Source organism: Podarcis melisellensis (genome assembly GCF_964234715.1).
Source record: "Podarcis melisellensis genome assembly, chromosome: 1".
Lineage (NCBI taxonomy): Eukaryota > Metazoa > Chordata > Lepidosauria > Squamata > Lacertidae > Podarcis > Podarcis melisellensis.
The window spans coordinates 104362135-104389928 of NC_138528.1; the positions used below are offsets into that span (position 1 = coordinate 104362135).

At 44.0% G+C, this 27794-nt stretch overlaps 1 protein-coding gene and 1 long non-coding RNA gene across 2 annotated transcripts in view; one reads left to right on the forward strand and one right to left on the reverse strand.

Moving 5' to 3' along the window:
* LOC309380376 overlaps nt 1-27794 on the forward strand; it is a 55333-nt gene that overhangs the window by 8480 nt on the left and 19059 nt on the right. The window contains exon 2 of the long non-coding RNA XR_014172893.1: nt 17614-17701. This is a non-coding gene — a long non-coding RNA (uncharacterized lncRNA). The remainder of the gene's footprint in view (nt 1-17613; nt 17702-27794) is intronic.
* Nucleotides 9878-25987, reverse strand: CYTIP (cytohesin 1 interacting protein). Its single transcript, XM_081929921.1, has 8 exons — nt 25579-25987; nt 23233-23282; nt 21905-21959; nt 20148-20250; nt 19417-19510; nt 17623-17692; nt 14641-14707; nt 9878-11475 (listed from the first exon to the last, which is right to left on the reverse strand). Exons 1-8 carry the CDS (start codon nt 25735-25737, stop codon nt 11009-11011), a joined length of 1065 nt encoding a protein of 354 aa, XP_081786047.1. The 5' UTR covers nt 25738-25987; the 3' UTR covers nt 9878-11008.

Consider the following 27794-nt stretch of genomic DNA (forward strand, 5'->3'; position numbering starts at 1 on the left):
CTTTAGAATACCTGGCTTACTGAGGTGAGGAGTGCCTCTTCCTCCTCTGGCTTCACAAGGCTGCTTATTTGGGCCTCACTGGTTATTTATACTTGCCTTTGGTGAAATCTATGGTTGGCTACTTAAAAGTTTTTATGGTTTAAACATTTTCATCTACGGTTGGTTTAAATGGGTGCCTTTCAACTGCTTCAGTTGCTCTGGCAGCTGCAACCATTCCTGGGCAGCAGATGCCCCTGACAGTGCTTAACATTCTGGTTAGATTGTTCTCAACTAGGGCCAGGGCCTTTTCAGTACTGGCTCCGATTTGGTGGAACACTCTGTCACAAGAGACTAGAGCCCTGCGGGACTTGACATCCTTCTGCAGGGCCTGCAAGACAGAGCTATTCTGCCTGGCCTTTGGTTTGGACTCAGTCTGACCCTTATGTTTCCCTCCCCTTATGGTTTTTATCTATGACCTACTTTTAAAATGAGGCTGCATTTTAAATTGTATTTTAACCTGTATTTTAAATTGGTCCCCCCCCCCTTATGTTTTTATTGTAATTTTACTGGTGTTAGCCACCTTGAGCCCGGCTCAGGCTGGAGAGGGCAGGGTATAAATAAAATTTTTTATTAATAATTTATTATTACTTCTCAGCAACAGCGACTCCACCCAGTGGGATGGAGTCGCAGCAATAGCCTCCTGGCAGCAATGCCACTGCTATTTGCTGGAAGAGGAGAAGGCATGTAGCTCCAAGCTCATCACTTTCATACCCACCCAGCCCCCCCCCCCGGAAGTAACAGTGCTGCTGCTGCTGCTGGGAGGCTATTGCTGTGGCTCTGCTGCCCCAGGCAAGCCACTCCTGCTAATGAGCACATTAAAACAGCTTCCTCAGTTGGGCTCTGTCGACTGCCCACCACGCCTCCCTCTAGGACCATTCACGAGCTGGACACAATGTCCCTTATTTTTAATGCCCTACTCTTATGGCCAGATGTAGCACAGTGTCCTCCAGGAATATGTTATTCTGAGAATAGCTGGACCAGACTTGAGTTTTTCCATTGCTCCCCATGGATATCCTTTATAATGCTTTACCATGACTGTCTCATCGAGCTTCGCAACAGCCTTTTGAAGGAGGGACTTAGGACTGCCTATCACAATACAGTTCTCGCATGGAGGCCTAGTGAAACCGTCAGTATTTCATGGACAATCAATACATAGATTTGCTCCTACTGTGTAGTCTGCTTCAGTGCCACTCCTTGAACAAATATGAATAAATTGTGCAAAAGAGCAAGCCATTATTTATTCATATCGCAGAATTCGGCTTTCCTCATTGCAGAATATGGGCTGCCTTGCTGCAGAATTCCATATCGTTTCTTATCATTTGTAGCACAGGGGACTCACACAGCCATGACAAAAAGATTATGTCCTCAGCTGGGTACTGCATCGCAAAGGACTGCCTTGGCAGCCCACAATCCCTGTGGGGCCCATGAGACAAGAGAGTAATTATAGAGCCTTCAATTATGCTAGCAGTGAAAGCATCTCAAATGGGCACTTGGAAGGGAAGAGGAACAAACAGCTCCGGCCTAGCACTCGGCAAGCCACGTGACATACGAATCCTGGATGAATAGGAGCATCAAATGCAAGTCTGCATGACTGAGTGCAATCACTGAAATGAATAAAGTCTGGGAGAGGGAGATGCTAGTGAGGAGGTTGTGGTCAGAAGGAAGGCACATAGTGCAATAACCTTGCTGAAGCTGATCTGGTCTGTGTCTGGCCAAGGTTTAGGCACGATGTGGCCTCAAGTCCACTGCCTTGAGATCCACCATGGGATATAAACAAACTAGAATGTTCATGAATAGCTGGAGCCATGTGTTGGCTCTGAAGACCCATTGGTACTGAAAATAACTGAAACAGGAGGAATGTGTTCCACCCACTGAAATGCATCAGGAAAAGGCACACGAGATTTATCTTCAGCTGAAATCATGAGATGCTATGTGAAATTAGGGATCTGTCTTAAACTGAGTCAAGTCATTGGTCCATCTAGCTCAATAGTGTCAACTGGCAACAGTTCTCCAGGGCATTCCCAGTCATCTGTGTAGATGCCAAGGTTTGAACCTGGTAGGACGTTCAGCATGCAGAACAGATGCTCTACCACTGAGCTATGGCTCTTTCCCAAGTGTGCAAGGAAACTGATGAAAGTGGTTGTTTTTCATCAGTTCTCCTTGGCAGGCAACATTAACCCTGCTATGTGGGAATCCCTTGCAGACGACCGCAATGCCTGGAGACAGACTGACAGGTTGTGCATCCATAGCAGTGACCAGAGGAGGAATGACAGCTGGGAGGAGCGCAGAGAGAAGAAATGCTGTGGTACACCGGCGTCAGCAGAACTGCACGCCTTCAGCTGCAACAAAACTTTGGTCTTTACAGCCACAGCAGGTGCTGTAACCTTGCAACAGTTTGACTTTACCCCCAAAGGTGCACTCCTCCATTGTCTCCCAAGACAGACAGATGCCAACAATTAGCGTATAAAGCACTGTGCAGTTCAGTACTGCCTTTGCAGTGCCTCTGTTTTGCAGAAGTAAAATTAAAACCTTTTCCCTTTCTGTAAGACTATCTGTAGGCTGATAGAGGGTATGCCTTTTACACTCAGCATATTTCTCCATGTAAGAGACAGAGAGGCCTCCAAGCCACTTTCCCATGATAGCTTTTCTGGAGCACCACAGCAAATTTTGTTATTACTAGTGCCACCTATTGGCATCAAAACATATTTTTTTGCAATTAGACATTGCTGCAAATTACATTCTAATCTAAACTGAAAAGTCTGTTGTCGTCTGCATAGCACCAAATGCTGTACACCACAAATTAGAAATATAATTTGTGTGTCCAGATGTATCACTGGTAGCCTTTGATCAACAAATATTGGCACAATGCACTTGTTACTGGTTCATAAGACAAACTGAGGCAAATTGTCCAAGTTCCAGTTATCAATACAAAGGATTAAGCAATATGTGAGCAAATTCACAATGGCTATCATAATGGCATTCCTTAAAAGTCTTTCTCAATAGGAGTTCTTATTTCCTTTGTTAATAAGCTAGAGTTGCCCTCTTTATCCTGAGGTTAAGCAGGGGATAAAGAAATCCCTTGATTCTTGGGACATCAAGAAATCCTTTAAAACCTAGAATCAGTAAAAGCAAATCTAGCATTGAAGGTACATAATGTGCTCCGTGGAGAAAGGACAACCAGCTTCCTAATAAACCACTGAATCACAATCACATTTTCTACAAAACCAGTTAATGATTTCTTACCAGCAGCGACATCATTAAACCTATGCAATTTTATCAAATCATTTTATTCCATTACTAGAATATTACCTGCTGCACCTAAATGAAATATCCATGTGACTTTTAGAAGTTGATTCCTCCTAATGGCCTTCAATGTCTACATTAGGGTATTCCAGGGGTTCTCAAACTTCTTACTGTCGGAGGCCACTTGAGAATGTTAAAAAAGAAAAAGGAACATAAGAGACTGCTTGATTAGCTGGCATTTATCATCATCATCATCATATTCATATACTGCCCTTCACCCAAAGATCCCAGGGTGGTTCACAAACGAAAAATGCAAAATACACAAGAAAACAAAAACCAATAACCTCCTACTCCCACAAACACATTTTAAAAGAATGTATAGAATGTTAATCAGCCAAACACCTTGTTGAAAAGAAACATTTTTGCCTGGTGTCTAAAGATATGTAATGAAGACACCAGGAGAGCCTCCCTGAGGAGAGCATTCCACAAATGGGGGGCCACCACAGATAAGGCCCATTTTTGTGTTGCCACCTTCCGGACTTCTCGTGGAGGAGGCACATGAAGAAGGGCCTCAGAAGGTGATTGCAGGGTCCGGGGCAGTTTCTACTGATATCTACTCCATCTTTGGGAATATCTAACTTCTTTCCTAGATCATTGTTCTTGTGGATAGGAATTTCACTGCTCAGCTTTCTTCAGGATATGTATGGATATTAGCACTGGATGTATTGTGATTTGGCACACCCACCCCTCTTAAGGCAGAATTTGCTGATCTGGAGGCAACCTTCGACTCTTATCTTTGTACAATGAGCTCCATCCCAGCTGTGCAAAAGCCTTAGGTTTCTACACCGCCACTGTCACCCACTGAAATATACTCAGTCAAGAATGGATTTCATGCTCTTTATTCAGCTCATAGTGGTGAGGAGGAATGGAAGTTCCCCCACAGTATCTGCTTTATATACATTATTTACACAATGGGCTGCACGTGGTTGGCTAATTCCGGGATTTCCCTGTAGGCCAATCAGGTTGTGGATTCACTTCCATCTGGAGCTGGATTGGGTGGCTCCTGCAGACCAATCATACTGCTGCATTGTTCTAGGACCAATCAGACTGCTGCATTTTGGATCCTATTCAACTCAGTACATAGCACCCGCCCACTGCGTTCCTTATAACAATACCCCACACCCCACCGCCTGACAGTGCAGCAGCAAATTGGGCAACAAGGGCTGCTAAAAACAAAGATGTGTACAAGAGCAGAAGCTAGGCCAACACTGCTGTATGTCATGGCATCAAAGGCAACCAATTAATGCCATAGGAGAGACAAGACTGTAATTTAGAAACGGAGTATAAATATTTATGGTGTATATATGCATTTGTTTATATTTGACGGTTGTATGTAAGGAAGTTAAACCACTGTTCATTTGCTGTTCCCCATCTGACTTCCTCGTTTCCTCAGATTATTTGTACAGTTAGTACATGGACTCAGCTGCATTAGTAAAGAAACAACGGTTTGAATGTGCTATAAACATGCAACACTAGATGGCGCGAGAGAGCAGGAATTTTTTTATGCATTTTTCCATCGGGTTTGTTGTTATAATGATCTAATTTCTGACTTATTTATAGCGGCGGGAGAGGGTGTTTCCTGTGTGTAGATCCACCCTATGATTACTTCCAAACTTTCTTCACTGACAGTGAGTGAGGCTATGTGAATGGCATTTTATCAGTGGAGGGCAGTAGGAGCTGTGTCTCAGAACCAAACAGCAACTACGGTGGTACATTGGGTTACATACGCTTCAAGTTACATACGCTTCAGGTTACAGACTCCGCTAACCCAGAAGTATTATCTCGGGTTAAGAACTTTGCTTCAGGATGAGAACAGAAATTGTGTTCCCGCAGCACGGCGGCAGCAGGAGGCCCCATTAGCTAAAGTGGTGCTTCAGGTTAAGATCAGTTTCAGGTTAAGAATGGACCTCTGGAACGAATTAAGTACTTAACCCGAGGTACCACTGTACAGCATTGCAATGAATGCTAAAAGTTGAACATATATGCCTTTCTACACACTTATTCTTGGCTGTATTAAACAAATCTTTAAAAAGTTATTTACAGTGGTACCTTGGGTTAAGTACTTAATTCGTTCTGGAGGTCTGTACTTAACTTGAAACTGTTCTTAACCTGAAGCACCACGTTAGCTAATGGGGCCTCCCACTGCTGCCGCCGCCCGATTTCTGTTCTCATCCTGAAGCAAAGTTCTGAACCCGAGGTACTATTTCTGGGTTAGCGGAGTCTGTAACCTGAAGCGTATGTAACCCGAGGTACCACTGTATTGCATATTCTGTTTGATCCTAAGGATGGAGACAGAGGGTAGCTTTTAAGAGAGCTGAGCATGATGATGATGACCATTCTGATAAGCTGTTCTTTTCTATTTTTTAATAACCAACATTGACAGATTATAGTAACATTGCTTACGTTTTAGATTAACTGTTAACTGAGCTTCAGATATGCATTATGCAGGCTAATAACATTTTCAGAAAGGCCGTCATCCAATTAAAGATTAATCTGCTAAACCCCATACCATTAATCTAACAATTAAATTTGCAAATAGGTAAAAACAGTATTTCTAAAGCAAGGCACAAATTCACTTTTGTGAGGAGGAAGAGAGGTTCCACTCTTGTGTCTGGGCAAACAACAGTTGGGATTTTCACCATGCTTCAGAAATATATAGAAATGTGCATCATATCAAACTTACACTCTGGGGTGAAAAAAAACCCAATTATCTCAAGCCTGAAAATAGAAGCCATCCTTCCTATTGTGGCTAAACCATGCCTGAGATCAAGGGAACCATTTTAAGCACCCTCCCATGTATCTCTGACACCCACTTCCTGTTTGTCTTACCAACCGCATCAAAAAGCTTCAAACATTTCAATGTATGAAGCAGGCCACAGAAGCAAGCGAGTGAGACTGGGGTGTGATTTCTTTGCTGAGCTTAGCTCTAGTTTGCTGTAAAATGTCTAATTCGGGGAAGAATTGGCCACTTGCAAAGGAGCCTAACACAGGATTGACAAAAGGTGTTGCAGAGAGGCACTGATCCTGCATGGTTCAGAGTGCTTCCCTGCAGAGAATTGACCCCTCTGCTCTTGGTCAGAAGTCATGTGGGGAGGAGATGCAACATCGCCAAGCTAATTTGGGACCGGATTCAGGGCAGGTGATTCCTGGGTGGGCCAACCTGATTGGGGGACCCAGATGGGGGCCATAGGTGGATGCAGGGGGCTTTGCACACAGCTCTAGTATTTTTTTGCCAATAAGTATGTTCATATGGCTGCAGGGATGCTGATAATCTCTTTAAACTTCATCCAGGGCATTTCATTGCTAAGCTAATGGCAAGGTGATGTCTTCTCACCATTTTACATACAGAAGTAGACTGGACTGGCAGCTGAAGCTTACTTCAACAGTGGCAATGGGACACCGTCTTCTGTACTTGAAGGCAGCTGGCTAAGTTAGGTGGACAGGGTAGGTCACAGTGCACACACTGTGTCCACTCTTTGCCACTCAACATTTTCCACACTCTGTCTCATGGTAGCGCTGTCCCTGACTTCATTGACATTGACAGGCAATAGTAACATTGCTTATGTCCTAAATTTCCTGTTGACTGAGTTTGATATATGCACTCCTTGGCTAATACGTTTTCAATAAGTCTGTCACCAAGTTAAAGAAATCTTTAGTAGCTTAATCTACTAAAAATTTATATGATTAACTATTCAGTTGGGTAAAAGCAGTTGTTCTAAAGCAACATGGATATGCTTTGCTTTTGGTGACACAGAGGGAGACAATTGTCAAAGCAGGAGTGGGCATCACAGTTATTTGTCTGTTTTCCAGGAGGAAAAAAGTCTCTACACCAATGAAAATGCAATACACAGTGCCACTGGCATACACTGTGTATAAATGAAAATAAGACATGTCATGTAGGCCCTGCCCTCAGGCTTAGAAATTCAAAGGCAAGACTTAGCAGAGGAAGCAGGGAAATAAAAAAGTACATAGGAAGAAAGAGATCAGTCTGATAATGCCAGAAGAAAGAAAAGACATGTTAAGAACCAATTACATCTGGTTGGGTACATGCTGAACTTCCCTCGCTGGTGTTCCTGTTGAGATGGACGTGGTGCAACAACTACCCAGAAGTCCTTTTGGCCCAGAAGTCTTTTGCCAAAGGCAACTGGCAGGCGGTTGCCCCCCTACGTCAGCACTGCTGGTTGCGGTAAGGTCGACGTTACTGTGGCAACAGCTGATGTTAGCATAGTGGCATGACAGAAAAACACTTCCTCTCTCCCATGCTATATTAAACCTGCAGCTGTAGAGAAAATGGAAATATCCTCCCACAGAATACCTCACCTCATTTATTTATTTTTAAACCACACACCTAAAAGCCCACCCACCTCAAGAGTTGTGCATGGGCAGAGACTGTGGGTCAACCTCATGTGGTGATATTAGCTCTTGGCTCTTCCACCCTCAGTAGGGAACTGCAGTAAATTCTGACAAATGGGTGTGTATATGTGTGTGGTACCACAGGGCAAAGTGCCTTAGTAACCTTGTGACACAAATGTGTACAATACAGCCAGCATAGAGGTCTGTGTCTTCTTGAAATTCCTAGCCAAGTTGTTTGTCCATATGCACAGGTAGCTGATGTAGTGACGTCCAGATGTTGTTGGACTACAACTCCCATCAGCGCCTCGGAGCATCACAACTATAGCCCCCTATAGAGGTGAGGGAGCTGAATTTTGGCCTTGCACAGGGCACTGCTGAAATTTGAAAGACCAAAGCCCCCCTCCCCCCTTTGTGTGTGCTGAGAATGGACATGCAGAAATTTGCTTCCCAGCATATTTATTATTTTTTGAAAAATGATATCCTGCTTTTCATCATGTAGGTCTCACAATAAAACTTACAACATACAAAATTTAAAAACATAAACCTCCAAAATTTAAAAGCTCAAGAACTGAAAATCCTTCTTTAAAATATGTAAAATGTTTAGGTTTCACAGACCTCCTGAAATAGAGCAGTTTTGACTAGGTGTCTGAAACTCAGAAGGGGCAGTGCTTGTCTAATTAATTGTTAGGCCCACAATTTTAAAAAATATGAAATTATTTGTGAGCAAGTAGTTCATCTACTTTATCAGCAGAGTACTTAGTACAGGTACTCTGGCTCCCTGCAGTCAAGGTGTTTTGCTTATTAATTTGATACGCTTATATCTTGCTGCATCTCTTCCAACGTAGATCTCGAAGGTGGCAGGCAGAAAGTTCCCATATAGCCTCTCACCCAGAACCTGGTGAGATCCAGACATGCTTAGCTTCTGCACGGTTGCCACATCCTCCTCCCTTTAGGCCACGTCATGAAAGACAGCTGCTAGCAAGCAGTTCCAGGATTCATAAGAAAGTGGCCCTGACCACATCCTCTAAATGTTTTTTTTTTAAGTTCACTCTGCTTGAGAACAGTAGGTGAGGAAGAAGCAAAGAGGGCGCTGATTGGAACTGAACTCTCCAAACTCTGCAAAACGGTTAATGTAGTTCAATGGGAACAGTGTGTACAGTGATGAACACTGGGGGGGAATCCTAACTTTACATATACACTGATGGGGTCTGGTTTACTATGAGGTAAACATGCTCAGGGGACGTGGGTGGCGCTGTGGGTTAAACCACAGAGCCTAGGACTTGCTGATCAGAAGGTTGGCGGTTTGAATCCCCATGACGGAGTGAGCTCCTGTTGGCTCTGTCCCTGCTCCTGCCAACCTAGCAGTTCGAAAGCACGTCAAAGTGCAAGTAGATAAATAGGTACCGCTCCGGCGGGAAGGTAAATGGCATTTCCGTGCACTGCTCTGGTTCGCCAGAAGCAGCTTAGTCATGCTGGCCACATGACCCGGAAGCTGTACGCCGGCTCCCTTGGCCAGTAAAGCAAGATGAATGCCGCAACCCCAGAGTCATATGCAACTGGACCTAATGGTCAGGGGTCCCTTTATCTTTAAACGTGCTCAGAATTGCAGCCTTGTTCATTGCTATATTTTGCTCCTCCATTGTCTTTCCTTCCTATCTTCCTTTAGAGCATTTCAGGGGCCTAATCTGGCAGTATATGTCCTGGGGGGAAATCCTAAAAGCTCAACAACCTCAACCCTAAAAAAAGCTCAAGAACTTTGGTCAGCCCTCACACATGTTCACTTCATCAAATCTGGCTCTTTGGAAAAAGTTTGGGCACCCTTCTTTAGAGAGTTCAGAGTTTCCAGGACATCCGTCATTTAGGTGTAGGCTATGACCAGACCTATTCAACTCCAGAGGTGGAGCTATGCATGCATTTTTAAAACCAGCCACTTAGAAATCAGAATCTCAAAACTCCATTCCCCCCCCAATGTGGACCTTGAAAATTTAGTATTTTATTTTTTTAGCATGTTTGAGTTTTTAACCCCTCCCACCCCCTGCCCCTCAAACAACTTCTGATGTCCATATTTCAATATTTACCATTTGGTGACCACCTTTGAGTTTGTTTTTTGAAATGCAAATATCAACCGCTACATTCTTCAAAACTGATATTCAAATATATACACATGAAATGCAGTTTGAACTATATTTACAAAAGGGGGGAGACTGTATTAAAAGCACTTGGTCTTTTTTTCTTCTGGAACACACACCGTACATAAAGGAACAGGAACAGGCAGTGTAGTTACATCTGAAGGCTATAGCTCTATGAACCCAGTTCATTAATGCTGCCAAATCTTCTTTGCACATACAGTCATACCTCAGGTGCAGGAGGCATGGTCACAACCCGCAGTGCACACGCGTGATGCGATTCTGCGCATGTGTGTAATGTCACTTTGTGCTTCTGCACATGTGCGAGCACCAAAACCTGGAAGTAACCCGTTCCAGTACTTCGGGGTTCGGTGCGGTTCGCAACCTGAAAACGTGCAAACTGCAGCGTTTGTAACCTGAGGTATGGCTGTACATGCAAGAAATAATTCTAAATATACTTGTATGCTGGTTCACAAGATTGCATCAATTCTCATGCTTATAATAGATTTGCTTTGCTTCTTAAGGCTCCTCAAATCACAGGAATTGCTGTACTCGTGCAAACCAGTACACACCTATTCTTCTGGTTCATGGGTTTCTTTTTCCATGTGATCAGAAAGGGACAAGAAAACAAGAGTGGACAGCTGCGAACCCTTAATAACTGTGTGAAGGAAATGTGCTGGTAGAACCAAACTTGTGAATGGGCCTTTGTTTGATTACCTAGATAATAAATATGTCTAATTTTCTTGTTAGTAAGACTTGGGAAAGGATAATCATGACACTTACCTCCTAGCAGTTGCCATGTCTGACCCACAATGTACGAATGTCATTTGAAAACAGCCACCCACCCTCCTGCCCTTCACCCCAAAATGCCATGTATATATAATATCACTGTGGATGTCTTGAAACTATTTCAGGGAAAAACAAGTCTCTCAGTCTCAAGTGTTCCCTTCACCTCCATTGACTTTTCACTGAATGAAGTGCAGGCACAATGTTAGGGATGGGGAAATCTTTGGCCTTTAGATGTTGTTGGACTCCAGTTCCCATCAGCCTCTGCCAGCATGGCCAATGATCAGGGATGATGGGAATTGTATTTTGTCCCTGACGTAGGACCTGCACTTCTGTTTGAAAGCTGCAGGTTGTTGCCCAGATATTCACTGAAGGATGCAGTTCCTAGCCCGCTTCAGTTGTCAGACACGACTTTCTTCCTCTTCCACAGCTCGGTAGAGGCCAGGGATGAATTTCAGCAGCCTCTTTCGAACACTTCCCTTCCGGCTTTTCCGCGGGAGAGTCCCAAATATGTTCGAGACATTGCTTCCATCCCAAGAGGGAGAGGCTGACCCACTGCTCGTCACACTGATGCTTCTGTGCCTTCTCAGGGAACTCTTCACAAAGGCAACATCACTGTCCCTCGAGAGGAAGCAGTCATCTTCTGTGCTCGACTGCCGGCTAAAAGTCCCACTAGCAGGATCCTCGGAATCGTAGGCTTGGTAGAAGCTGTCCTCACTGTCCACAGTCATTGAGCTCAGGCGGCTTAAACAGCTGCTTTCGCTGGGAAATCGGGGTTTGTTTGCCAAGGCTGACCCTGATCCAGCAAAATCACCAAATAAGTTAGATTCTTCCAGTCCCACAAATTCAAGTGGTGAGCACATTTCCCCTAGGAAAGAGACAGAAGAGAACACGCATTAATTACCTCAAAACGCACAAGCTGGAATAATATACAGTGGTACCTCCGTTTATGAACTTGATTCATTCTGGAGGTCCGTTCTTAACCCGAAACTGTTCTTAACCTGAGGCACGCTTTTGCTAATGGGGCCTCCTGCCACCATGTGACTTCCACTCGCATCCTGGGGCAAAGTTTGCTACGCGGAACACCTACTTCCAGGTTAGTGGAGCTCGTAACCCAAAGCGTTCATAAGGAGGGCGGTACATAACCCGAGGTTCCACGGTACTAAATGTACTGATCTTGCTGAAATATCATTGGAGCTCTCACTTTGGAATGGGGGAGAAATTACATTAAGTTTTCATTTAAAGGTGATCCTTCCTAATTCACACTCTCTGAAACAACATGAGAACCAAAACACAGCCATCTTTCAAAATTCACACTTTCCTGGATTTTGCAATGCAGTTTTCCAGCCAAGTAAGGTGTACAAAAATCCATATACTGTGGTAAAGTGTGCATTAGATGCATATATTACTGAAAATGACATACAAAATTGAACTGTTATTATTTGGGGGCGGGGGGAATTGCTTTGCAAAAATGTGTAAGGCAATATTGCATTACAGTTATGCAGATTAGGAGAAACAGGACTATAATGCTGATGAATTTCTATTAGGACGTTTTCTTTTTTAAAAAAATTGCAAACTGGTGCAGAAATGTGGAGATATGAAATTAAGGTTGGGGGGGGAATGCAAAATTGAATGAAACCAAAATTGACAGATCCACGCATTGCTAGCTCTCAGATGACACGATAAGCGCCCCAGTGGGTGGGGTGGGTGTGTTTCACTTCTGCATTCTAACTGGTGCACGTTGTGTGAATGTGAAAGCTGGTAAAGTGTAGTGTGGTAGGTGAGACTGAGCTATGAATTGTATCTGCCATGAACTTATCAGGGAGCCTTAGGCAAGTCTCTCTGTCATCTGCAGAAAGGGGAATAATAATAACTTAACCTTGCAGAGTCGCTGTAAGGATTACAACTAAAAAATGCATGGTAAATTCTTTGAGTGCTCAAACACGCTATGCTAGGAATGGGGAACCTCAGGTCCAGGGGCCACATGTGGCCCTCCAAGTCTCTCTGGCCTCTCTTGGAACTCTAACCCCTATTCACCCTCTCACCAGATGTCAAAGAGAAGAGCAACTACCAGATTTTTAGAAGACATCTGAAGGCAGCCCTCTTTAGGGAAGCTTTTAATGTTTTAACAGACTATTGTATTTTAATGCTTTGTTGGAAGCAGTGCAGAGTGGCTGGGGAAACCCAGCCAGATGGGCGGGGTATAAATAATAAATTCTATTCTATTCTATTTTTTCCCTTCTTCACACCCCAAGTGTTTTAGCCTGACTAGAATGTGTCATTGAACTCTGATAATGCCTCTTGCTTGTTTGGGGTGTGTGAGCATGCACAGAGGAACTAGCCAACTCTACAGAGGTGTTCACCCTCATTGCTCTTTCTTGTCCTCCTTTCTTACATTTATATACCACCTTTTCCTCTCAGGAGCTCTGTGGTTCTCCCCATTTTCTCCTCACAACAACCCTGTGAGGTAGGTTAAGCTGAGAGATTGTGACCAGCCCAAAGTCACCCATAGCTGAGTGAGGATTCAAACCCTGACCTCCTAGGTCCTAGTCCAACACACCACAGTGGCTCCACATTTGCTCCTGGCCCTGCCAACCTCTGGAAGGTTGCTCAGAAGGGGAATGTTCCTCACCCCTATGCTATACAAATGTTAAATTCTATTTTTTACTTAGCCGGCCTGAGAGCTGGTGTAGTATAATGGTCGGAGCAGTGATGGAAAACTGATGACCCTTCAAATGGTGTGGGACACCAACTCTCATCAGCCCCAGTCAACATGGCCAATGGTCAGAGATCAGGTGAGCTGTAGTCAAACAGTATCTGGAGGGCCACAGGTTACCAGCCCCTGCACTAAGAGCATCAAACTAGGGCTGGCAAGAATTGGATTTAAATCTCTACCCAGCAATGGAACTCAGTGGCTGGTGCTGGACCATGTCTCTCCCTAACCTACATTACTTAAACTCTTCGTTGTTTCCAGGTCTCTGTGGAGGTCCCAGATCTCCTCTCTACCTTCAGTTTAGAGATGAGACTAATTCATGTGACCTTCTATTTTGTGGCCAACATTTGACTACACTTGTATCACATACTACAAATATTGCATTTTTATACTGTAATCTGCCCTGTGATCCTCGGATGAAGGGCGGTATAGAAATTAAATAAATAATAAGTAAAGGCTGTTTATTAAGGCTCTGGGGAATTCTACTTTCTACAGTGTGGCTCACAGCAGCCTTGAAAAATCAATACAAGTGGATACAAAAATCATGTATGTATATTTAAGGCATTTATAAACTGCCCTTCATAAATATCTACCCCCCAGGCAGTCTACAATGCAGATTAGAAACAAAATAGCAACAATAAGAAATATAAAACGTAAAGGTAAATCAATAAAACAAATACAATTAAAAACAAATTGGCTAGATCAGCAAGGTGAAAAGCTTCGTTTGCAGTGTTTAAAAGGCAATTTCCTAAAAGCAGAAACTTCATGCTAAAGATGACTGTATGCACAATTCAGGCAAATGTTTTAATACCAGCCAAAGGTGTACAGTCAGTGTCATATGGCCACATTCACACCATATATTTAAAGTATTATCATATGAATTTAAACAGTAATAGCTTCCAACGAAGAGTTCTGGGAGCTGTAGCTTGCTAAGGGTGCTGAGAGTTGGTATGAGACCCCTATTCCCCTCTCAGAGCTACAGTTCCCAAAGTGGTTCAACAATCAATTTATCTTCACAGGGAAGTCTGGGAATTGTAGCTCTGAGAAGGGAGCAGGGGCTGCCTAACAACTCTCAGCACACTTAACAAACTGCAGCTCCCAGAATTCTTTGGGGGAGCTGAAGACTTATCATGGCAATTTATGCTATGGTGTTCTTCTATACAGCTTCTCCCAAACCTTTTATCTGCAGGAGAGAACAAAGGCAAACCAAAATCTGAAACTCAGGAAACTCATTGACTCACTGGTGTTCACATCATTTTTGCAGAGGAAACTGGGGTGGTTATGCATTCTTATTTTCTATCATAGGAAATTCAGCCTTACCATTAGCAAGGTGGTGTTCTCGTAAGCACAGTGACTGGAACTCCAGCAATTTTTCTTGCAGGGTTTTCTGTAAAAGGCAAGCAGAGATCACTGCAATTTGGGGCACAACACTTTATAAGGTAGCTCGGTTATACACTCGAGCCCCCGTTGTGATTGTGACAAACGTGTCCAGTGAGTTTCTCTGAATTGGTCCAGTTGTGTCTGAGGGATTTGTATTTGTTGTTAAATGCAGTTTAGTGTTTTATCCCTCTTTCTCATGTTGCCTTTTTCCTGTTGTTGTTTTTTAAATCAGTATTTCAACCCACCGTCCCCAAGGGCATTGGAGTCAGTTGGGCACTAATTAAAGTGAATGGTGGTTTTTTTTGGAGGGGAGAAGGAAGGAATAATGCATATCCAAGTTATTGTGGGGGGGGGGCATGATGGACTTTGGGTATTCAAATTTCGAAATTTGCTTACTGGTCACACACCTGGGGAGTTGAAAAACGCCCAAGGGAAACATCAGAATCTAAGAGAAATGACCAGGAAATTGGACTAGGTGGGTCTTTGGTCTTATCCAAAAGGATCTCCTTATGTTCTTATTGGGACACATAATCCCATCTCACTTTCCCCCAGAACAGCTGAGCAGTGACATTCTGTACTGTATATCATAGATTACTGCAAATGTATGTATTAGACTTCCTTTAAACTCCAATCCCTTTCCTTAAATCCCAGTGCGTTTCCTAAAGCTTTCCTTCCAAGAGAGAGAAAGATCATCAGGGAGTTTATCCAAGTTTTGGATAAGTGACAAGACAGCATTCTTCCTAGTTTGCCAGGCTTCATAATAATCAGCCACTGTGCTCTCTCATTAATCAGAGCAATGAAAAAGTTTGGCTCTGCGGTTCAAGCACATTTTGCTAGCTCTTTCTAGGCTGGATGGCAGGATTCCCTTGCCTTCTTAGCTGCTTTAATCAAGGCGCTTGCTACCATCCCAGGATTTGGTGTCATCTGGAGGTCAAGCTCAGGTGGTGGCTTTGGGGTTATGTAAGCAGTTTGGCTGGGCCAGTGGCCTTCCCACGTTTCCTCCTTCGGTTTCAAGATTTTGTACTAGAGTGGAACAGCAGCAGAGGACCTTTCCCTCATATTCTCTGCTGGATATTGGCAGCATGGTTGTGGTGATGATTTATGGGAATTTCACAGCAGCGGCTAACGACTTAATCAAGATGAAGGCCCCATTGTGCAGCTAAAGAAACCTTTAACCCTGTCCCTGCCAGGATTTCATGCCCAATGAGTAGAAGGGAAGGTGAAATAAGTTTAACTCCGAATCAGGGACAAGAATTCATGACCTCTATGTTAAGGATAATGGTTTAATTTCCTGAGATGGGAATGTTCAGTTATAAATGCATAGGTGCTTCAAGGGACTAGGAAACAGGTCTCCAGTTAAATGCAGAGGAGCCTGAGCATGTACAATGGGATGTGTGCAACTTTCCACTAGGTTCAGACCTTCCGCTGAAAGTGTGGAGGAGGAGGAGGAGCAGCAAGGCCTGTGGACACAATTCTGCTTTTTCCTTTGGTGGTTCAGTATCTGTGCAACTGAAAATCCAAACAAGGCTACTGTTTCTACTGGGTGTTGTTCCAGCATGAATTAAACAAGGAGTTATGTTGTTAAAAACTGTTATGTTGCAAAGTGGGGCTTTCCAATCATCAGGAGCTAGGTGGAATCACATGCTGCTTGCTGACTCCCCTCTCCCAATATAAATATTGGGGGGCTGAAATGTACTTTCCTGGCTTAAGCTGCAGGCACAGAGCCCAAGGAAAGCTGAACGGATGCCATTCTGCTTGAGCTGCTGCCTGCACTAAGTCCTTTCCAGCAAGCGGAAAAGCTGGCTGCTCATTAATCACATTGCAAAATGAGTCAAAACTGGCAATAGAAGATTTAATAATTTTGCGTTCTTTTTATAACTGAAGACATGCAGCATTCCGCTGAGGCCGATTTTCTGTCTTCCTCATCCCAAAAAAATAGTGTCTAGGGCAGGTGTTTTACTCTTCATTATGCTAGCATTAGTGTAACAGCCATCAGAGATAGATGGGTCCCCCCCCCCCAGGAACTTTCCTCCTCTTCTCCCCCGCCCCCACCTGTTGAGATTACATTATTTGGGGAAGGGGGTAATTCGCTGGGAGCAGTGGGCAGGGCTGGAGTAAAAAGTGGGTGGGGCCATTATTTTCCCCTTTCTGTTTCCCTTTCTCCTCCCTCATTCTCATTCTCTCTCTTCCTCCTCCTCCTCCTCTTCTCCCCACCCCCACCCCCAGTTGCCAGGGGAAGGATAGGATCAAAGTACTGAACTAATCTCAAGCTTCCTCCACCTCCCATTTCAGATTTTCCCCAATTCACCCCATGTTTCCCCCCTCCTGTTCTCCCTCTGAGCTCCCCTCACCTGCATTAAATTAGGCTGAGGGCAATTAACATCACCCAACTGCTGGCAACAAATGCAGCTGTTTTAAAACAAGGGTTATATGAGTTCTAAATGTTACTCCAGCTGCTGGCTTTTGGACCAATTGAAGCTCCTGAGTTTTCTTGAAGGACAACCCCATGTAGGCTGGAACAGGCTGCCCCCCCTCCACTGTCTTGACTTGAGAACTTAGAACACATGACACCTCCATCCTTCAAGGATTTCATCACTGCCTCCAAACACCTGCCTAGCCCTTCAGCTGGCTCTCCTGATTCAGGTAGGACAGAGAAAAAGCTGGGTAGTTTCCCTGGATACTGTGATTATAATGTTGCTACTTTGCAAGGCAGATGTTGTTTTGTTGCTCTTATTGATTTGGGAGTATGTATATTGAATTTGCTTTTATGTCTCGTATTATGGTTTGTTATCTGAACCACTCTGAGTTCACTTTGTGAAGAAAATCAAAGATATAAGCCCCTAAATAAACAAATGTATCTTCAGGTGGTTTCTGCATAAAGGTTAAAACTGATGCTTTCTATCCTTTATATAGAATCAGTACCTTCAAGAACCGCAGCTTAGTTTCCAGTTCCATCCGCTTCATTATAAAGGATTCATTCACAGTATCTAACCTGCAAACAGTAAGTATCATTATTATTATTTATTATTACCACAATTAATAAAATTTCATACTGCTAATATGAATGTCAGGCATGTGTTTCCTGCATTGTACTGTGGCTCCAACTAGTCCTGTTTTTTTCTCCCTTACCAAATATAAGCCATGCTTAAGCTCACAAGGAGAATGGCGATAGCCATCTCCTGTTACAGTGGTACCTCGGGTTAAGTACTTAATTCATTCTGGAGGTCCGTTCTTAACCTGAAACTGTTCTTAACCTGAAGCACCACTTTAGCTAATGGGGCCTCCTGCTGCGGCCGGGGCGCCGGAGTACGATGTCTGTTCTCATCCTGAAGCAAAGTTCTTAACCTGAAGTACTATTTCTGGGTTAGCGGAGTCTGTAACCTGAAGCGCATGTAACCTGAGGTACCGCTGTACTTGCCTCTGGCAAATATGAACGTTTGCAGACATCATTTACATACTTGATTTTTGAGACAGACAAGATTGCTATTGGGACAAGAATGTTTTATATTTTGATTTTGTTCTGTGAACACCCCCTGAGACCTCCGGGTATAGGGTGGTATATTAATTCAACAAATAAATAAATAAAATAAAAACAAGCTTAATAACTTCTGGCAGCTCAAGTGGATAAGGAGGCAAACTTGGGCTCATGTCATCACTGATTCTTGCCTAATTTAAGAGAACGTGTATTACTGGTTAAGAATGTGAAAGGACTTGAAATCCATTTCTGATTAAATGCCATTAAATAGTGCCTGAGTAGTGGGGGCAAAGAGATATTCCAGGGTTGTGGCTGAGAAAGAGAAGGGGGCATAGGAGAAAACAGGTGTACTTTTATTAAGATGAGGAGCCTACATCCCCTCTGAGTTCTGTCCCATTGATATGTCCCAAAGGAGCCATAGGGTAACAGACCTTAATTGATTGTCATATGTCAGCCACATTTTAGGCTGTGTTGCAACTATCGGGCAACTCAGGCTCTGAGACTGGCAGGTGCAGCTTACTGTCCCATCACCTTGCTGTGAAGTGACATGAAAGAGGGCCTTCTCTGTAGTGGCACCTAGACTACGATATTCCTCCTTCCTGGAGGTATGGCTGGCCACAATATTGTTGGAATTCTGTTGCCTTGTTAATAAAATGCTCGGTCTCTCAGGCTTTGGAGGGGCTTGCTTAAGCAGTTTTGAATTTTCTTATGTATCTGCATTGTTCTACTGTCCCCACTGTTTTGATTTAAATCTGTTGTCATTTTAATTGTGTTTTATGGTTTGAAGTAATGCTGCTTTATTTAAAACGTTGCAAAGTCCTCTATGATCACAATAAGAGTTGTCCGTAGGTTTCTTAAATAGATTGAATACTGTTTCAGATTCTGGACTTAATGGTTGTACAGACACCACCTTTTTCAGTTAAGCTCAATTTATGGTAAGCCAGCTCTGTTGCTGCATTTGGGTTCCTGCTCATTCTGCTGAGTGGGGCCCTGGACCTTTGCCCCAAAGTCCTGCCCTGAGTGCACCAATGGCTTTTGATGGCAAATGCCTGCCTGCCTGCCTGCCTGCCTGCCTGCCTGCCTGCCTGCCTGCATATACTCTCTAATGTTCTGAACCCTGGAATGTTTCTTGTGGCCTGTGCCCATTGCTGGAGATCGGATGCTGCCTTGGCCATTTCTCTGCAGCAATAACAAACCATGAGAAAACCCTTTTGTCTTAGGGCAGAAGTGCTTTTGATTACCTCAAAAAGTTCCCTGATGACTTGATCAAGTCCACCATTTGCTTATGAGCAAGTCCTTCGATGCTCATTCCGTTGATGTTGGTCAAAATATAACCTGTGATAATTCAAAAATGGATATAATTAGAGACTGTGTATTCATTGTTCCCTCTGTATCCTAAAAAAACAAAAGCAAATGGGAGAAGCAATAAACCAGGAGTGGGAAACCTCAGGCCCAGGGTCTGACTGTGGCTGTTCACCAGGCCTCAAGACTCTGTCCAGGCCAGAGGTGCCAACTTGAATAAAATATGGGGGGGGGGGGACACAGGTAAGCCCTGCCACACATAATCGATCACATGATGCAGTGCATGCACACCATTTGAACGGCAATGCCCATCAACTTGGGGGGGGGTTAAGACCCCTCTGCCCCTAGAGGTTGGCTCCTATGGTCCAGGTCAGTCTGCTCACTGGCTTCACTCTGTGCCGTCTTGTAGTGATTTTATCTGACTAGAATGTATGCTTGAATTCTGGTGCCTCTTGCTTACCTGCATGGCGAGAGGGGGGGTGTCTGTGGTGTCTGTGTCTACGTCCACACACACACACACACACACACACACACACACACACACTCTACTGGTGTGTGGCCCCTGGAAAGTTGCCTGTGAGGAAGTGTGGTCCTCAGGCTGAATATTTTCCCCATCCCCGCAGCGAACTTTGTTTGGGTGAATTTTAGGGTTGGGAAAAAGGCTAGTTACCACTTTGGAGTCCGGCAAGAGAGGCGGCGCTTCCTTCTTTAACTTTGCAGATGTACGTGCAAGTTTCGAAGGAGTGGCTGATGTGGCGCTGCAATCGAAGGGTCTGTGAACAGAAACACAGCGTTGGGAACAGGAAAAGGTTTATCTTGCGGCTTGAAACTGGCTTACGTACCCATCAAACTGCATCCTCCCACCCATTCACTCTCCCACGCAACACTGAAACAAATGCTTCCTCTTTCTAAAAGATAAATAGTAGAGGGGAGGAACTAACAGGAACAAACATTGTTCCCACCCAACAACAAGGCTGTCCTTCTCCTTCCCAGACATTTAAAGAAGATCAGGAAGAAATTGCTCATATGGCACCACAAAAGAAAGTATGTGTCCAAGGCCCTGGTGTGTTACACAACTGTATGACAGTCTGACAGTAGGTGTGTATAATAATTCAACAAGCACCTAGCAGAACAGGGGGACAATTTTTTCATTATTATTATTTATTAAATTTGTGTACCACCCTATACCTGTAAATCTCGGGGCGGTTCACAACATAAAATTACAATATCAAGGATCTGGTCAGAGGCAAAGCAATGTTTCTTAGGTTTCCTGCCTGGGCATAGCTATTGGCTGCAACTAACAAAGTGAAGGGTATGTGAAGCAAAACTAAAGTAACTGTTTTGGCCCTAATCAGGTCCTGTCAAAATGACTAAATAGTGTCCCCTCCCAAGGTTAGCTCAAGCCATTTTGCTGCCTGAGGCAGAGCAGCAAATGCTGCCGACACGGCCAACCAAGTGGTTTTGGCACCTCGAGCAGGAAATCTCACAAGCATCTCTGCCCCTCCCTGGAAATAAAAATAGAACAGTAACAATTTGCTGTCCTTTCATGACACCCCAAATCAGCTGCCTGATATGCCTAATGGCAGGGCTGGCCCTGCAACACCACCTCCCCTCTCCAATGGTTAAATGCCCACAACAGATATTCCTCACAATATAGCACTGGAAAAGGAAGGGAAAGGAAGAAGAGGAGCTCAGACGCCTCAGGGGCCTCTTTCATTCGTCTCTGAGGCATTCAGTGCTGTGAGATCTTCTGAGCTCTCACAGAAAGCCCGACCCACCTCCTTATGCATGGTAAATAGCTGTTGTTGCTGTAAGTTATATCCCAAGTTTCTTCCAATGGGAGTCAAGTTGGTACACATGGCTCTTCACTGCCCCCATTTTATCCTCAACAACAACCCAGTGAGGTAGAGTAGACTGAGTAGAGTAGCTTTCTGACTATTTCAACCCTTCTCTTCCAGGTCCTAATTCAGCATTCTAACCAGTAGGCCACACTGGGTCTTTCATAGTTATGAAATGCTGGCTTAGCATGGAATAAAGACCTCTCCATTCCAGTCAACATGGGGTAACAACCATGAGGAGCAGTTTAGCACCCCGTGAAACATTCTCTTTCTGTGAAGAAGCACTTCTGTTTTGTTTGTTTGCATTTTTGTCCCCTCCTTCCTCTAAGCAGGATACATGGTTCTCCCCATTATATCCACACAACAATTTTGTGTGGAAGGTTTGGCTGAGGAAAAAAAGCCAGGACCAGCTCCAGGTTTGAGAGAGCCAAGTATCCCATAGTGTACACACACACACACACACACACACACACACACCTGCTTACATGGATGAGTGTGCTTGGGCTAACCTGATAATGGCAGCAGCACTCCAGAATGGTTTGAGAGGTCCCATTTTAATTTCCCTGCATTCATATTGTTAAAGGCTCACCTGAATTTCAAATCCAAATGTTTCATTATCTTCTTTAAAGATTTTAAGTGACTTTCTGCATTGAGAGAGAGAGATACACAGATACACACAAAGTCAATAACCCATTGGAAGGGAATAACGGGTTTAAGGCTTAATTTAGAATAAATGTGCTGTTCATCATAAGCATCAGTAGTTTTTAACAAGTGCTTTGCAATGAAAAATCTAAAATCTCCCCACATCTCCAAAGATCACGTGGACAGGATTTTTTACAGGACATACATTATTGTACACATCACCAAACTACCACTGTGAGAATGTGGATCGACTGGATGTGTGCAAAGCTGAGCATACAAGGAAGCAATCGTGCATTGCCTCTCATCTCCTGCAGCCAAGGATACTTGAGGAATCCATCTTCTGACCAGATCTGCACATCCCAGATTTAACAAGCAGAACTGTACACAGTTATGCTTCAGATTTCACACTTCCCTGAATTCTGTGGTGCAATTTTCAGCTTCAAAAAAGATGAAGTACTGAAATGCATATAAAAATGTTTAGGGTAAAATACATTTTAAAAGGGGAAAATACATTCAAAAATACAAATTTTCATGCAGATTTTTTTTTTAAGTAGCAAAAATGGGAATGAATGGACTTCTGCATAAACACATCTGAGAGTGACATGGATGAGAAACAGACTCATCCATTCATCCTTCCTCCCAGCTTACCTCCATGTTTTCCAGCATGGCATCATTTCAACCCACTTTTGAGTTTTGTGCTGGGCATATAGTGAAATGACCGTCTAATTGCTTCACCCTTCACAATACTATATGCATGAATCCTTTCTGTCCCTATATTTGGCTTCCCATTTTGATTGTGTGGTCTGGGCCACTGAGTGAAAGGAACGCATCACATATAAAGTGATGCCCCAGTTCCTCTGCACTCTGGCTTTCCGTCTACCCAATTGGTAGCACAGGGGAAATGGCCAGCCGAGTACTGTACTGGAGAAATGATTTCAAATCAGTCTCAATATCATCGTCGTCAAAAGAAAGTATATACTACCTTTCATTTCAAGAAGAAATACAAAGGTGGTTAACTCTCTAATGATACTCTGCCACACTGCAATATGTAATGATGGTTGCATTAGCTACTGGGTTTAGGGATGGGCTGTGGGTATGCATTGCTCAGTCTTTCCACAACTCTCCAGCCCACAGATTTCATTGTAGTTATTTGTTTTTTCATACTTTCATCTTCCTCTTTCAGTATCTGCCTTGGGCCTCCACACACAATTGTCACATTTCTAGTAGCAGTGTAATGAACTAATATTTAGAGAGAGAAAGCAATGCCTTTATTACCTTCGAGGGCCAACAGAGTCACCTGAAGAGATTGTCCTACTTAAAGCAAGCTGGAAGGAGAGAAGGGAGGGCATTGCATTAGAAATTCATTTGTGTCTAGAAAACAAAATGCTAGATGAAAGCTTTACATATGCAAAACTGCCAGTGAGAATTACGATCATATAAGGTCCACCTGGTCCAGGGTCCTTTGAACAGGGCCAAGCAGGTGACTCTGAAAGTTCAAAATCAGGGCATGATGAAGACGGTTACACCCTCTTGATTTCCCCCAGCTTAGGAACACAGAAATGTTAAAAATGGCCCTCCTGGATCAAAGGCCCATCTGCATTCTAAACCCCACAGTGGTCAACCAGCTATTTCCAGGAATCCCTCAAGTGGGGCAAAAAGGAAAAATTCCTTCTCTTCTGGTTGCTCACCAGCAGGGTGGTGTTGGGTGGCATCCTGACTCTGGTTCAAGCACATATCATGGCTACTAGCTGTTGATAAAGGCATCTCTCCAAAGAGTGCTGGCCCTACCATTAGGCAGAGTGAAGCTGCTGCCCCAGACAACTGATTTTGGATGTCATAAAAGTGAATAAAATGTAAGTCATGGGTTGCCTTTCAGTTGTGACTCTTCACTAACAGAGGTGACTGTGCTTGCTCAAGGCAGGGCACTGGATTTTCAAAGAGTCCTCCTACCCAGTACAGCTCTTCCTTTTTTTGCAGTATCTGCTTCTGAAGAATAGTGGACCCTCTGAAACAGAATGGGGTATGCCATAGAGGGTGCTATTGGTAGAAGGGATCAAGGGAAAATGGGGTGTCTCATCTTGTGATAGTGAAAGTGCATCGCTAGGGCAAAGGCACCATTTGATACAACAACAACAACAACAACAACAACAACCCGTTTACTTCCAGGGAAGGGGGAAAGGAGCTTATGGGATTTTCTTCCTCAAGTGCCAAAATAACTTGACTGGCTTTGGGTACTGTGCCAAAATACCTAGGGCCAGCCCTGACTCAGAGGCACCAGCAACCCAGTCATCACCATTGCCTGAAGTGAAACGATTTACACTTGTGGGAACAAATTTCAGCTCCCAAAAGTGAAAAGCAAGAGCCTCTTTTGATTAAAAATATAATCCATCTCAGCACATTTGTCAACTGAGAGCAGTCCCAGGTCAATTTAGCAAGCAGCCAAGGAACTTATTGACAGAGGTGGCTTGAACAGTGAATTGATCTTGGGCCCAAAGCCCATGCCTGTGGTTTCTTTCAAGATTTAACCACAGCACAAGCAAGCACTTCAGACCATGCCTGGCCACAATCCCTTAGAATCAACTGGGATTGCCTGTGCCAATCCTAGTTCCTGCTTCTGTGCCCAGGGCCTGAGAAGGAACACTACATGGCAGCCTCCTTACCAAGTCACCCTCCTTTCCTAACATTAGTACTCAAGTTGTTTTGGCATCCGAGGAAGAAAATCTTACAAGCACCTCTCCCACAGAATAGAATTAAAAAGATAACCCTTTTTTCCCCGGTCGCAAAGCTCCAAATCAGCTGGCTGAGCCTCTGAGGCAGCTGCCTCCCCCTGCAGACCAGCCCTAAAACAGTAGCCTAAGACATGGAAATTGAACAGGTGTAGATTTCTGTGGTATAGAGATAAATAGTTGGAAAGCCTCACCTGCTAAATTTCTGTGATTCAAGTCCTAGCCACAGCATCTAGGACTGTTAAAAGATTGCAACTGTAAAAGCAATAGACCAGGCACCCCCAAACTCAGCCCTCCAGCTGTTTTGGGACTACAACTCCCATCATCCCTAGCTATCAGGACCAGTGGTCAGGGATGATGGGGATTGTAGTCCCCAAACAGCTGGCGGGCCGAGTTTGGGGATGCCTGCAATAGACAGTTCAGGGCTGGCCAAATACATTTTGGCACCTGAGGCAAACCACAAAATGGTTTCCTCACCACCATGGAAGAATGGGTGAATGAAGGTCTACATCAGGAACGGGGTGGGGGTGATAAAGATCACACCTTGCCTCATGTGTGGACCAGCCCTGAATCTACCCAACAAGTCGTCTGCATTGTTATTTCTCATTAGCCCAACTTGGAAATGAATGAACAAGAGCAGCAACAGAAATGTGAAGCATAAGAAAGACATATCCCAAAAAATTCTGTGGTCTGCTGAAGGCAACCCTCTTTATCCTTGATACCTCTGATAGATATATTTCCCACCCCATTCTCTTGACTGTAACTTGGTTTAACTGGTTTTAAAACTCCTTTGAACACTTAACTGCTTTTAACTCTCTTTTCAAATTGTTGTAACCCACCCTCATGGTGAAATCCGGGTAAGAAGAAATAATAATAATCACAATCATAATCATACCTGCTTGTAGTCCCTAGACAACGTGTCTATTGAATTTGTGAGTGCCTGGCTTCTTTTGTTGTCCAGTGGTGGGTTACCTATGGGGTCCAAGTACGGGGTGTAAACTGAGCCCACACAGTTGGCGTTGCGGTTCTGCTGAATGAGCCTCTTTAAGGACATCTTGAATTCAACTGGAAGTCATTCACAGGCTAGCATTGCTTAAGGAACCTTGCGCGACTGAGGAAGGAAGCAAACTAAAAACATAACCTCAGTTGTGAGCAAAAGTAGCAAACACACGAACAGGGTGGAGGGGGTGAGGAGAACAAGGCCATGTGACTTGTGGTTTAGGTGCAGTTTACATAAATCTCTTCTCACAGATCAGTCAGTGTTACTCAATGTTTCTTTTTAAGCTTACAAGAGTTTGTCCCTGCAATTAAAGCAATCTGCTTATTCCCTCCCACACTATCAACCCTCCAGCCTCCCGTCCAGGAACACACACTGCTTGGATGCAAACAGAAGCAACTCTTTATCGTGCAGTTTCTGTGCCCCCTTGATAGTTTGTGTCTAAAACACCATCTGGCTTTAAATGTCCTTGGAGTTGATGAGTTTGCCGCATTCCCAGGCTTGTTTAGGTTTTTGTTTTTAAATCCCCATTTCCCATGGAACAGGACAGATTAATAAGATTTTTGTTAATATAAATAGATTAAAACCATAACTTACATGTAAAGCAGTAATTCTTCAAGTGGCGGCAGCAGGAGGCCTTACCCAGGGATGTGTTATAGAGTTATAGAGATTGAGGGCCACATTCTGTTCTGCACAGCTTTCAGAGGGCCACATGCCAAAGATGAATGAAGCCAGAGGCAAAAGTGGGAGGAGCAACAAAAGGACGTTTCACCTTTCCTCAGTAGGCTAGTGCTTTTTACGTCTCCTCAACACACTCCTCTTTCCAGGCAAACACAGGCAATATCAGAGCAGGGGCGGATTTTAGGGCAGTACGACTGGTTCAACCGCACTGGGTGCCGAGTCAAGAGGGTGCTGCAACAGTGACTTGGAGCAGAAGGCACAAGAGGCCAGGGGTGCCAAATTTTGGTGTCACACAGAACGCCCACCGGAATCTGAAAGCTCAAAGGCCACCACTGAGTGCAAGGATATATTCCAGTCTGGCAGAAGCACTCAAGGGGGGTGCAGATCAGCGCCAGTGAGGGGTGTGGCGCTAGACCAGCGATGTCCAACCCTGGACCATGATTGATAGGTAGATCATCCTGGTGCTCCTGGTCAATCGCGACACGCCCTCTCTGCCCCCTGCGCTATGTCCCATTGCTGTCACCAGTGAAGGGGGGGTAAGCTGAATAACTCTTGCCGCAGTCGCTAAAAGAAGCTCAAGAACTCTTGTCATCCCCTCCTAAAAACAGCTCAACAACTATGGTCAATGACAATGGGTAGATCAGTGCCAGTTTTATTATACTGGGAGTAGATTGCAGTCGCTAGAGAGTTGGGCGCTAGACCATCCTGAGGTCTAGACAGAGAGCTGCATTTGACCTCCAGGCCTCACACACACACACACACACACACACACACACACACACACACCATATGACTGTCTGGTGTGTACCCATCCTTAGTGTAACCTGTGAAATGGACCTTTATCTCACAGCTGTATAGGGTCAATCTGATATCTGTGCAGGATTGTCATTGTTGAATCACAGTGCTTCATTATATGCAAATGGACCCGGGGATGGGGATTAATCTTTAACACAGTTGTTTTTATCTGCTGCAACCTGAATGCATGGATATGTGCTTCTCATTTACTTCAACTTCCTAAATTCCAAAAGACTATAGGCAAGACAACCTACATAGCAACTGTCCAGTCCATCATGCTTGTCTTTCTCTGGGGATTTCTGAGGACTATATTTTGGGATGCAAACATGTAGATGAAGTTGAATTTGTGAATCAAGCTTATCATCACCCTTCTTCCAATTAACTAACGATGTTCCCAAAACTCACATTTGGATGCATGAATCTCAGTGGTTTGTAATGGTCACCTCAAATACAAGACACACGTTACAGACATAAAAGTTTATCTATTCTCCATTTCAGAGTTTGATTCCTCCCTCTTTATAATACTAGTGCAACCATACTCCACACAGTTCACATATTTGAAGTAAATGTGCTAGATAATGGAGTGATCATATTTTCCCAGTGACAGACTAGCTGTTTCTGCTTGGGAAGTGAGAAAA